The sequence below is a fragment of the Geotrypetes seraphini genome, chromosome 2 (assembly GCF_902459505.1).
Source record: "Geotrypetes seraphini chromosome 2, aGeoSer1.1, whole genome shotgun sequence".
NCBI classification, from domain to species: domain Eukaryota; kingdom Metazoa; phylum Chordata; class Amphibia; order Gymnophiona; family Dermophiidae; genus Geotrypetes; species Geotrypetes seraphini.
The window spans coordinates 333,553,382-333,566,569 of NC_047085.1; the positions used below are offsets into that span (position 1 = coordinate 333,553,382).

The following is a 13,188-nucleotide window of genomic DNA, read 5'->3' on the forward strand; positions in this document are numbered from 1 at the left end:
TCTGAATAAAGCATTCTTTAATATCTCTTGTTCATGTGTGCATCATTTGGCCCTCTCTACTTTGCTTTCAACAAATAAAAAGTACAGTAAAAATGTAAATTAATTTCCTTGCCACATTTACCTGCAAATATTAGCATTTTGCAACTTGCAATGGATAGTATTTATTATGAAGTCAATTTATTTAATTTATTTCACAGCACTTGATATACTACAAAGGGAGCCAAACAATGGCGATATGTGCTTAGGACAACAAAGATACTATATATTTAATAAAATGGTCCTGTTTAACCCTTGGGATTCTCAAGCCTGTCCTGGAGGAAAACAAGCTAGTCAGGTTTTTAGGATATCCACAATGAATTCATTTGTATACACTGCCTCCATAGAATGCAAATCTAACTGATACATATTCATTGTGGATATCCTGAAAACCTGACTGGCTGGGATTTCTCCAGGACAGGCTTGGGAAATCACTGATTTACACAATTGTCAGGAAAAAAAATTAACTACCAACCGAGGTTGCAGAGAGATCCTTTGCAACCAGAAAAATCTGAATAAATGCCCTTTGGCTTGCTTCTACCTTCCAGTTTTATTGACCTTATTACCATGTACACACATCATTTTTTATTTCTTTTTATACATGCCAATGTGCTTTTATGATGTCGGTAATAGACAGAATTGGTGTAAAGGAATCTCATGCAGCATGTTCGTGGCAGACCACGAGTGTAAAGCTTACAACACTTTTTCAGGCTTCAATCAGCATTTGGTCTTGTTTAAATAAGGTCCGAAACACCGCAGACACAGGAAAAGGGCACACAGCATGATGAAGGTTAAAACGAACAGAAATGTCAACACAGCATGACAGGTATCAACCTGTACTTTCAGAAGTGTTAGAAAAGGAAAGGGATAAAACACACTGAAATATGTACAAATGCCACAGTTTTAATAACTACCATCCCACAGTAGGAACCTTAACAGGTATCTGTTTAACAATAATGCTACAAGAACTCACTGTTAGGGAAGAGAACTTAGCCTGCACTCAAAAACCTGCATATAATATGTAAGCAACTTTGGTTATACCACAGAAAAGTGGTATATCAAATGGTTTATCACCACCCCTCCCCCCATTAAAAAAAAAAGTTTCAGATATAAGGGTGTTGACCATAACAGTTGAACTTCATAAAAGAATTAACATCTTTCAGCAGGTAACAGGATGAAGGTACTTCTTCCACAAAGCTGTTAACATGCTGTTTACCCTTAACCCCTCTTCCAGGAAACCAAGATGTTTGTAAGGACACAGTCTTTGAAGAACAAACAGACTTTGGTTTGTAGTTACCATTACATTTATCAGTCCCCAAAATCTACATCAGTGTTTCTCAAGTTGGTTCTGAGGTATCAAGGGTAAGGAATCGGTATCATCGGCCTCTGTACCCGTTCCTTCAAGCTGGCACTTACACTTATCTCAGGACAGATGTAAAAGTTGGCAAAAAAAGTTTTAGGTCTGCATATGTATTTCCCTTTTTAAAAGGGAGAATATGTGCCTAGATTTTGAGCCCATCTATTCCACATCCAAACCACACCCTTTTGAAATCTGTATGTGGTATGGATTTCCATATGAAAATACTGGTTTCCTAATTGCTATTGAATGTAAAGGCCACTGTTCACAAACAGAGATGCTTCTAAAATAGCCACTTATAATTCTTTTCCAGAAAATGAAATCATTGTCTCATAAGAACATAAGAATTGCTGCCGCTGGGTCAGACCAATGGTCCATTGTGCCCAGCAGTCCGCTCACGCGGCGGCCCCCAGATCAAAGACCAGTGCTCTAAATGAGTCCAGCCTCACCTGCATACATTCCAGTTTAGCAGGAACTTGTTCAACTTTGTCTTGAATCCCTGAAGGGTGTTTTCCCCTATAATAGACTCTGGAAGAGCATTCCAATTTTCTACCACTCTCTGGGTGAAGAAGAACTTCCTTACGTTTGTACGGAATCTATTCCCTTTCAACTTCAGAGAGTGCCCTCTCGTTCTCCCTACCTTGGAGGGGATGAACAATCTGTCTTTATCTACTAAGTCTATTCCCTTCAGTATTTTGAATGTTTCAATCATGTCCTCTCTCAGTCTCCTCTTTTCAAGGGAGAAGAGGCCCAGTTTATCCAATCTCTCACTGTACGGCAACTCCTCCAGCCCCTTAACCATTTTAGTAACTCTTCTCTGGACCCTTTCGAGTAGTACCATGTCTTTCTTCATGTATGGCGACCAGTGCTGGACGCAGTACTCCAGGTGAGGGCGCACCATGGACCGGTACAGCGGCATTATAACCTTCTCCGATCTGTTTGTGATCCCCTTCTTTATCATTCCTAGCATTCTGTTCGCCCTTTACGCCGCCACTGCGCATTGCGCGGACGACTTCATTGACTTGTCGATCAGAACTCCCAAGTCTCTTTCCTGGCAGGTCTCTCCAAGTACTTCCCCGGACATCCTGTATTCGTGCATGAGATTTTTGTTACCGACATGCATCACTTTACACTTATCCACGTTGAACCTCAATTGCCATGTCGATGCCCATTTCTCGAGCTTGATTATGTCACATTGCAGATCTTCGCAATCCCCCTGTATCATCACTACTCTGAATAACTTCGTATCGTCCGCAAATTTAATCACCTCACTCGTCGTACCAATGTCCAGATCATTTATAAAGATGTTGAAGAGCACGGGTCCAAGCACCGATCCCTGTGGCACCCCATTGGTGACGCCCTTCCAGTTCGAGTATTGTCCATTACCCCCACTCTGTGTTTCCTATGCTCCATCCCATTTTTAATCCATGTCAGTATTTCACCCTCGAGCGATCCTGGCGGTTAGTTAGGGGCGTAATTCTCATCACCCTCATTTGCATGTGAGCGATTTATGAATCAGCCCCCCGGACACAGATCGGACCCTAGTGAATCTAGCCCATTGTCCCTGCTGTGTCTCCGACCCTTTTATTTTTACCATCATTGTTATCTTTCCTTAAGCCATTGTAGTTCTACCCCTTTTCCACCATGTTTCTTTTCGTATGTTGTTCTTAGTTTGTTTTGTTCGTATTTTAATTGTCTGGCTTCCCCTAATTTTATTATGTACTGCGCTTAGAAATTTTTATAAGCATTTTAATCAAATTTTAAATAAACTTGAAACTCAAAGAAAAAGATGCATGTTTTCAAAAGAAGTCATAAATAGGCAATCTTAAATGATACCTTATAGAGAAAGCCAGGTGGCATCGTGTGAGATTCATCAGTTTCTGGTACTGAGTTCTCCTTGCTTGCTTCGCTAGGCAAGGTCTGACTATCTTCCTCAGCGTTCTGCTCTTGGGATACCTCTGGTATCTCACCAGCGTCACTCTGAAAATTGGACTCCTCCATTACTTCCTTTGGATGACGGACAATGTTGGGATCAAAATCTTCTTCCTCCCCTTCATTGTTGGATGCTGGCTCTATTACCACAGAAGGAATAATACCTATTTCCTGCAAGAGAGTGGAGACAAAAACTCTCTTTATTCTTACAAACATCTAATTTAGGGCCCTTTTTAGAAAGCTGCAGTAGCAATTTTCCTATGGCAAATGCACCGATGCCCATAGGAATTGAATGGACTTTGGTGCATTTGCCACAGGGGAATCACTACTGTGGCTTTGTAAAAGGGGACTTATACTTTATGGTATCTGCATTCATTTTAGAGATTTGGTCAATATTCAAAAGAAGTTATGTAATAATCATTCAATAAACTGATCAATTTTGTCTCTGTAAGTTGGTATATGGCAACATTCATTCATTTCTACTAGAGGACCCAGAAACGTTGTGGGGGTAGGGCCTAAATCTATCTGGAGAGTGCAAAGGTTTGAGCCCTCCAGGCTCACATTGTTTAAAAGGAGAATTTTCAAAAGCTTGCAGGCAGTTGGAAAGCTACCTAGTTATCCAGTTCCAGAAGAGAGAAATTTTGGTCAATTTGGCTCAGGTGTGTAAGGCCCCTCCCATGGAGGCTTCAGGGAACCCTACCAGCTCAGCTGATGAAGGATTCCCCTGTCGCGATCAGCTGAGCCAGCAGGAGAGCAGCAGCGGGGCAGAAGAAATTTGACAGGAGGGATGGGGGAGGAGATGTGCCTAACGATTGCTCTTCTGAGCAAGCGCCAGGCATAGTTGCTCCCCCTTTTACCGGTGCAAACAAATCGCTCCCACCATGGTATTTTTTACTATACTGTCAGAGCGCATGTGCATCCTGGCCTAATTTAATGAGTCTTACTGCTACAAAAAGTAGCGTTTGGACTGCTGTCTTTTGAGTTGCCTTCCTGTACGCATTTAATTCTATATATTTTTTTTCTTCATTTTTTATTTTACGGTTATTCCCTGTGGGGTTTTAACCCCCTTTTTATTCCTTTGTTTCTACCAAATTTCGGGGTTTATTCGTGCCTCTCAGGGCTTCAGCCCTGTTGGGCTTTTAGCATCGAGTAACAATTCCTGATAGCACCCCTCCGGACAAAAGTGGATCCGTCTACCTGGCCCACGGCCGCAGCCGGCGATATACTAGGTGCATGCCTCTCGTCTCCTGACTCCTTCACCAAGGCCCGCCCTGTCTCCACTTCGATTGGCTTGGGCTTAGGGTGCCTAGCCAATCAGGAGACACATCACTTGCCTGCCACTGAATCTGCGAGAGCGGGTCAGTCGGATGACGTCACCACGTCTCTAGGAGGACAGGACGAGAGGAGCAGCACGAGGAGCTGCAGAACTAGTAAGGCAGTGATCAATTTAAACATGCACCTTTCTTCCTCCATCCCATAACACACACAGCCTGGTGGTGATGATTATCAGATTGATTCATGAATATATAATGATGTTATGAGTGTGCACCTCTTCCTTCCCATCCTCCTTAGCATGTCACATGCAGCATGTTACATTACACCAAGTCTTGGCTGACACAGTATTTCCTCTCATGTCAAAACCATTAACGGGTTTTAAAAAGTGTTCTTGCTGTCAATGGCCCATTTTAATCACTGACCCACACCACTGGTGTATACAGTGCTTGGGGCTGGAATACCTGTTGCCTCACGTTGAAAACACAAACCCTCAAAGCTCAAAGACTTCAGCAGGAACGTCTATTTGGGTCTACTATGTCTTCAGAGGATACATTGACATTGGTGGTACCGGTATTGACGTCCCCCTTGACAATGGGCTCGGTGCCGCCATCAGGTAAACCTGCTAAGAAGCCAGATTTTACATAGGTCATCGAACTTTGGACGCGGATCCCAGAACCCGCACAAACTAATTAGCTAATAAGCTGTTAACGATCAATAATGGGCCTTAATTGGCACTCATTTGGGTTTGCACATGGATCTGCCTTGAGTCCTTTCCTATAAAATGTACGCTTAATTTTTATAGTGCACAACTCAAAAGTAGACACAGCCATAGGAGGGGCATGGGTGGGTCAGGAACCTTCCCAGAATGTAGGTGTGACATTATAGAACAGGGTCATTTATGTGTCCAAGTACTATCAGCTGTGCATCAGCATTTCCACCAGGTTTCGGCAGGCATAAATGCTTGCATCCACAGAGAGGCACAAGATCCGCGCTAAGTTAGTATTCTGCAAAGGGTGGAGTACTAGTAGAGAATGACACGGGGACAAATTTATCCCTGTGCCTGTGGGATCTATCGCCTGCCCCGTCCTGTCCCTGCAAGTTCTGTCCTCATCTGCACAAGCCTCGAATGCTTAGGCCCTCTTTTACTAAGGTGCGCTAACCGATTAGCGTGCACTAATTGATTTAGCGTGCGCTAAACGCTAACGCTTGCATGTTAGTCTATGGATGCATTAGCGTTTAGCGCACTAATTCGATTAGTGCACCTCAGTAAAAGAGGGGGTTAAAGTCTAAACTATGTCTACCTGAGGCGCGACTATCTCTCTTGCAGCCTCTGGCTGTGGTTCCAGCTCCTGCTGCTGCTGCTGCTGCTGCTGTTCTTCTTCTTCTTCAAGTGGTTTATCTTCTGCATAAGGCTGGACATCTTCACCCTCACTCACAGTCGCTGTCTGAAAACAAGATGGTCAGAGCATACTATTAATCTAAAGTCTTTTCATTAACAGATGATGAACTGTTTGAAGTCCTTTCTTATGCTTCAGAACAAACCATTCAATTATACACTTTGTCAGCTATGCACTGGAACTCAGCTATGCACTGGCTACCCACCTTTCATGCTAGTGATTAGCTGACAGCTTCCACCATGTGTTTCATTAGAGCAGGGGTGGGCAATTCCAATCCTCGAGGGCCAGAATCCAATCGGGTTTTCAGGATTTCCCCAATGAATATGCATTGAAAGCAGTGCATGCAAATAGATCTCATGCATATTCATTGGGGAAATCCTGAAAACCCGATTGGATTCCGGCCCTCGAGGACCGGAGTTGCCCATGTCTGCATTAGAGCAAAGCTTGACCATGTTTAAACTGTACTTAAAATACACAGAAACACTGCTGAAAATCATGTAAAAGGAAGTCATATTTTTCTTTTCTTTCAGCAAAGCATGGTGTTTGATGTCCTGTGGGCTTACTGTACTATTCACTGACATCATTTCTGGCATTAGCTAGTAAATTATGGGGTGATATTTCAATGACTATATAGTCAAAACAAAGGATGAAATACGCTATCTAATTTGTACTAATGGACTATAGCAGAAAAAAAACTAACATTATAATCAACTGTAATTCCAATTACTCCGAATTCCATTTTTGTTCAGACTCTGTTTTGGAGAAAAAAAATCCCTCTTCTGCTACTGAGATTCTCCAATTACAGCAATGTATTCAAAATGTGTTTTATTTATTACATTTATAACCAGTCTATAAACTACGCAGAGAACATTAAAACACACATAATAATAAAAATATAAAATAAGAAAAAAACAACAAAAAAACATACAAGATAGTCAGATAATACAGTTTATACACCAAGTATAAGCCTATTTTATCATATTCTAAAAGGGCAATTCTATAACTAGATGCCCCTTTGGACATGTATGTGGGGTCGCCGAAAAGTTCTCAACCCAACCAAGAAGAGAATGATGTGGTGTCTTGAAATTTACAAGTGTCAAGAAAAGTGGGGAATAACTTGTAAGTTTCATGGCTCCACATCGTTCTCTTCTTGGTTGGGCTGAGGACTTTTCAGCGGCTCCTTGTTTATGTGCAAAAAGTATCACTTGTACTTGTAAGTGCCATATGCACTATTCTATAAGGGCGCATGTAAGAGCTGTAGAGGGGCAGCTGAATGTCCAAAGCTGGAGGAACAAAAATAGCCATTTTCGAATGTCAAACTGCTGGACATCCCCCCCCCCCCAAAAAAAAAAAAATAAAATAAAAAATATATATATATATATATAAATATATTTGAAATCATCTACTTAGACATCTTGGCCACTGGGACATCTAACTTGATACCCCATTTTCGATCAGAAAACATCCAGGTTGGAAATGTCTTAATCCTAACCATTTGAAAGTGGGTGGGGCCAGCATAGTAATGAACTGGCCACATAGACATCCCCAAAGAGCAATGAGACACCTTAGAGGGCACTGCTGTGAACTTCACATAAAGTGTGCCAGCTGTACATCTCACCATAACCCCCTTATAATTTAAGGTGAGCCCTCCACCCCCCCTCCCCGCAAAATCTACTATACCCTCCAGTGCACCACCGCAATAGCACATAAGCTACAATGTTAGCTACAGACTTCTGCTCAGAGTATGAGGCTCATAATCGAAATAAAAAAACGGCCTAAATTGGCACTTGGACGATCAGTAAGACAAGTCGTCCAAATGCCGATAACCAAACTGGGTTTTAGATGTATCTGAAAACGACTTAGGCCTTTTCAGTGCTGCTGTACACTCAGAGCTAAAAGGGGCATTTTAGGAGGAGTAGTGAGGGCAGGATTTGGGTGGGACATGGGCTGACATAGACTTAGTTGTACTGTAAGTGTAACCGAAAGTTTAATGAGGCTGCCTAGAAGGAACTTATACGTAGCAACTTAGGTGATTGAAAACCAGGTCTAAGTGCCAAGAAAGTGACCAGATAACCACTGTAGAGATGTAGTATAAACCCCCACACACTCCCCCAGTGACCATTGACCACCCCCATCACCATAAAAATCATAATAAAAACTTTACATATCTGCCTCCAGAACATCAGCACCTGGCATAGGAAAGCCTAGGAGAGAAGCACAGAGGTGTCTTAAGTAGTCTGGGGGGTGTGCTAGTGAACCATAGAGAGGAGAACCCAGGCCCATAAACCACTGCATTCATGGTGAAAAATGTGCACCCCCCAAAACCCTACTGTACTGCTATACAGATGGCACCTGCAGCCATAAGGGCTATTGGGGTGGTAGACAGGTGGCTATAGTAGGTTTTGGAGGTGTTTTGGGGGGGCTCACCATGACCTATAAGGGAGTTGTGGTGAGATGTTTATATGGCACCCTTTTTGTGAAATTCGCAGCAGTGCCCTGTAAGGTGCCCCACTACTGTGTTGCCATGTCTGGGTGTCCAGTCCATCACTTTGCTGACCCCTCCGACGTCCAAAAGGTCTGGTTCTAGGCGTTTTTGATTTGGACGAATTTTTGGATGAGAATGGGGTATAAAGATAGACGACTTAGCGGTCTGGCTGATCAAACGGCTGGACGTATAATTAGACGATTTTCAAAAAAAGAAATATTTTGGACGTATTTTTCGGGAATGGACTTTAGACACTGCCGACTTTGGGCAATAGCGATTTAGGCCCAAAACGAACTTAGACATATCTTTTGATTATGTCCCTCCATGTGTCTTCTCCCAGGCAGAGCTGCCCCAGGACTGTTGGAGACCTCTTGAGCACCGAAAAGCCTTCAAATCCAGATAAAAAGCTGAAAATAATAAAATTCACTCAGAGCAGAGCAGAAAGACATCTTTCAACTAGTGTGTAGAAGATAAGACTGGGGAGCTTCAGCCCAGCCCAGTGAGGAAGGAGGTGGAGCCAAAAAAGGTAGATGATGTCTTCTACACAACTCGCAGTCAAAGAGGAAAATAACCCACAGGTCAAGACTGAGGCACCTTTTGCTCCAGAAAGATTCTTTGCTGCCCTATTAACTTAGGCACTTTTGTATAAAATTACCCCCATCGCCAGATGCTGCTTAATTTTTTCATAATAATCATTGCTCACATCATTGTCATGTACAAAATTGTAACATTTACTAGTCCATTTTCACAGCCTATAAAATATAACATTCTTTGTGATGAATGTGCAAGTTCTCCTTGTTCCCATTTCCCATAAGAATAGCCTTACTGGGTTAGACCAATGATCCATTAAGCCTAGTAGTCCGTTCTCACGGTGGCCAATCCAGATCCCTAGTACCTGACCAAAACCCATTTTCATGATGGCTTGCTGGCATGTCACTGACCTACTATTTTTTATTTAATTTTCTATCCTACTCTCCCCAATGAGCTCAGAATGGGTTACAGGTTAACATACATATTATACAGTATGTATAATATGTTGCACTTATTTTTTGGCTTCAAAATGAAGATATTAAAAAAATATATATATATTATACAGTTAACAGGTTGCAATTTGCTATAGTTACAGTACAAGTTTTTTGTAAATAATCTTTTTAGTGCTACTACTTATTTCTATAGCGTTGCCAGATGCATACAGCGCTATACATTAAATTAACCAAGTACAGTATAAGACAATCGCTGCTTGACAGAGCCTACAGTCTAATCATTTCCAGCCTCCTCCTCACCCACACACACATTTCAGTGAGAAACCAGAAGTGACATGACAATCCCCACAATTTAAGGCTGGTCCGACAGCTTTGCCTCCCCTCCTCTTTCACCTAGCCTATCTGCTCCCACTTCAAGATTTTAATAATTAAAATCTACAATCATGATTTTCCAATGACAATTGTATAAAATTGCTTAATTGCATCTTACACTTTTAAACTTTATTTTGCAGATAAAAGTACGTGCTGATGGTTCTTTTGAGTTTTTGTGGCTGTCTGACAGTCAGGACTATTGCTTTGTAACTTCAGCTGCTGTTTTCTGTCTCCTCCCCCCCCCCCAATAAAACCTGCTACCCAAGGCGACTGCCTAGTTCTGTCCAATACTTAGCCCAGCCCCCTTTAAAAAGAGCCATACTGTATTCCAACTAATCATGTAGTTCTGAGCACTACCACTTAGAGAAAAACTGTAACATACTTTGAAACAAATCTTAGCCAAGGCCCATAAGTATGCACCTGGGCAGGATGACTGAATTCTGGAGGCCAGATGAAAACATAAGACAATGGAAGATGGAATGATGTGAGGGACTGGGAACTTCTGTCCAGTGGGAACTCACCACTGCTTCAGCTGGCTCAGCAGCTGGAGTGTCTTCTGCTGGGGTTGGAGGGGGTGGCTCGACCTCTTCAATGGTGGGCTCCAGAGGAGGAGCTGCTTCTCCCTCAGTCTTTGTTTAAGATAAAAAGTACAAACAGCAGCAGAATGAGAATGTGCTTGAAACGATTAGTCCACAGGAGCTGCAATCAATGCATTCCAACCTAAAGACATTTTTCCTTTCCAGAAAGCTCTCTCATTAATCAGAATGATAGAATGATTTGTGCGTCAGATCTTTCAGCAAGGTAATATTCTACTATTTTTCCAACAGTGTGTCAAAAATGCCTCATGAACAAGTCTTGGTAGCCATTAATCACTATAGGATTTTAATAGTAAGAGTTCATTCACTTTGAAAAGGCCCACTCAGCAGATGTACATTCCATCCAAGTGAGTACTGTATGTTCAATTGCTTAACATGCAGAAATCAAAGCCCTGATGTGTACTGCATTAAGCTTTAGTAGCTCAAGTGGCAGATTCTCTACTTGAAATAGACACAAGCAAATGAGCAGGGTTGATGCCTATATAAAAGGGCCAATCGGCTCCATTTTTCAGGATCCCCCCTGCATTCAAGAGCATCTAGTTCTATTTTCTTTTATAATTTTCAATCATTACATGTCCATAATGAATAAAAAAAAAGATAATACATTAACATTTTACAGTAAATAATACATCAATTCATCAATTCTTTTCAAGCCCACTTTATTGAAAACAAATTGAATGGACTCAAGATCCAAAAATATGGACCAAGATCCATCCATTAATTAAGCAGGGTTCAATCATTTTGTTCCTCAATCCATTTTAGGTTAACAGTAATCTTCATTTAGTTTCCCTAGCCATCAAAAATTGTTGCAACTGTATCGGGTCCCAAAACACAAATTCAGTGTCCTGTAACTTTACAAGGCATTTACAGGGAAATTTCAAATAAAAGGATGCCTCTAAAGCTACCACTCTACTTTTTAATATCAAAAATTATTTTCTCCTTAATTGGGTAGCTCTGGAAACACGTGGAAATATTCTTACCAAGTCACCACAAAATTTTGTCAATCTATTTTTAAAATCTAATTTAATTAATAGCATTTTATCTATCTCACTCATACAGATTATCACCAGGCTGGAACGAGTCTGGACCACATCTTGACTATCCTCCCCAAAATCTGTCAAATTAATTTCAGTTGATACCAGTTGGTCAATACCCTGGTTAGATTCAAGCTTTTCTGAGGAATATAATAAAAATTATTGATAAGAAAATTCTCCACATTGGGCAATCCGAGTATTTCCTTGAAAAATTTCTTCAACAATATCTCAGGAGATAGCAAGTGGGTTACTGGGAAGCGGAGGTTTCTAGTTCTATTTTCATAAGGAAATGAAACTACAACCAGCCCATGAGACCCAGGTTAAGTCGATTTGCATAAATCTGTACTGGAGAGACACCAGCTAGCCAGGTTTTCAGGCTCTCCACAGTAAATGAGCATGGGGCAAGCTCACATATATTGCCTCCATCACATGCAGATTTCTTTTTTATGCATCTTCACTGCATATATTGTGAAAACCCATCTGGCTTGGGGCTCCCCATGACAGGTTTGCCCTGTATAGAGTAAAACAAGGAATGGATGAACCTGCTCTGAAAATAAAATGGAGCTGGTTGGTAGCCCTGTTTCAGAGGTTTATATGAATTCCTAAATACGCATCAAAATCTATCCATACAGAAAAAAGGGCTTATTTTCAGGGAAGCGCAAACACTTCTAGATTTCTCAACATTGATCAGTCTATAGTAGCAAATCGCAAACTGTGTGCCGTGGCGAGATTCGAAGTGTGCCGAGTTGCCAGCGCCGGCTGACTGCCTACAGGATGTGCCTCTCGCGGAGAGAGGCACGTCCTGTTGATTGCAGGCACCTCTCCTCCTCCCCGGCACCTCTGCCGCTCTCCGTACCTCTCCTGTTGACCCTCACCCCCCACTGCCGGCTGAAGGCCCCGTCTGCAGGGTCTTCGCGCATGCGTGGATGTCAGTGTGATCACGTCACGCGTGCATGTGATGTCATCACATCGACGCCTGCGCACTTTCCAGGCGCCCTCGAGCTGCAGCCACCTGTTTAGTTTGGTGCGTCTGGAAATAGTTTGCAAGACACTGGTCTACAGCAAGGGTTCTCAACCCAGTCTTTGGGACACATTTAGACGGTCAGGATTTTAAGATATCCACAATGAATATGCTTGAGATAAAATTGCAAGCACTGCTTCCACTGTATGCAAATTAATCTCATGCATATTCATTGTGGATTTCATGAAAACCAGACTGACCTAGTGTGTCCCTTGTCTATAGCATAAACATATGATTGATAGAAGTCCATTCATTCATTATTAATATACAGACTGTAATAAGAAAGGACTTGGTGCAATTGACTACAAAGTCCAAACTCTGCAGGGTGTGCGGGGTAGATTGTATTGTGATGTGGAGATGATCTTTGGAGGGGGCTGAAAGAAGCCAGTCATTATAAACAATGCTTGTTTTTTTCTAGAAAATAGACACTTATCCCCAGGAGTTTCCAGACAAAAAAAAGATTCTTCTCAGGAGAAAGAAGGCAATTTAATAAAGCATTTTTTTTAACAGGTGAAAAATAGTTCTTGTAAAATTGTGCAACTAAATACTCTTGTAGAAATATGTATGCTTGCAAGGTGGTGTGTACTTTTGTGTGTTGTGCATATGTAGATCTCAGTGGAGTGCAATTTTCTTGTATGTACAATGCTTCTTTGTATTTGAGTTTTTGGTATCTGTGGTGTTCCTGTTACCCTGTTGAACC

The 13,188-nt window shown here is 41.8% G+C and overlaps 1 protein-coding gene across 1 annotated transcript in view; it reads right to left on the reverse strand.

The window, feature by feature from the left end:
- Positions 1 to 13,188, reverse strand: part of AMPH (amphiphysin) — a 285,388-nt gene that overhangs the window by 17,871 nt on the left and 254,329 nt on the right. The window contains exons 17-19 of the mRNA XM_033930240.1: positions 10,359 to 10,466; positions 5,902 to 6,045; positions 3,230 to 3,496 (exon numbers count right to left, since the gene is read on the reverse strand). Of these exons, the coding sequence (XP_033786131.1) occupies positions 3,230 to 3,496; positions 5,902 to 6,045; positions 10,359 to 10,466 (519 nt within the window). The remainder of the gene's footprint in view (positions 1 to 3,229; positions 3,497 to 5,901; positions 6,046 to 10,358; positions 10,467 to 13,188) is intronic.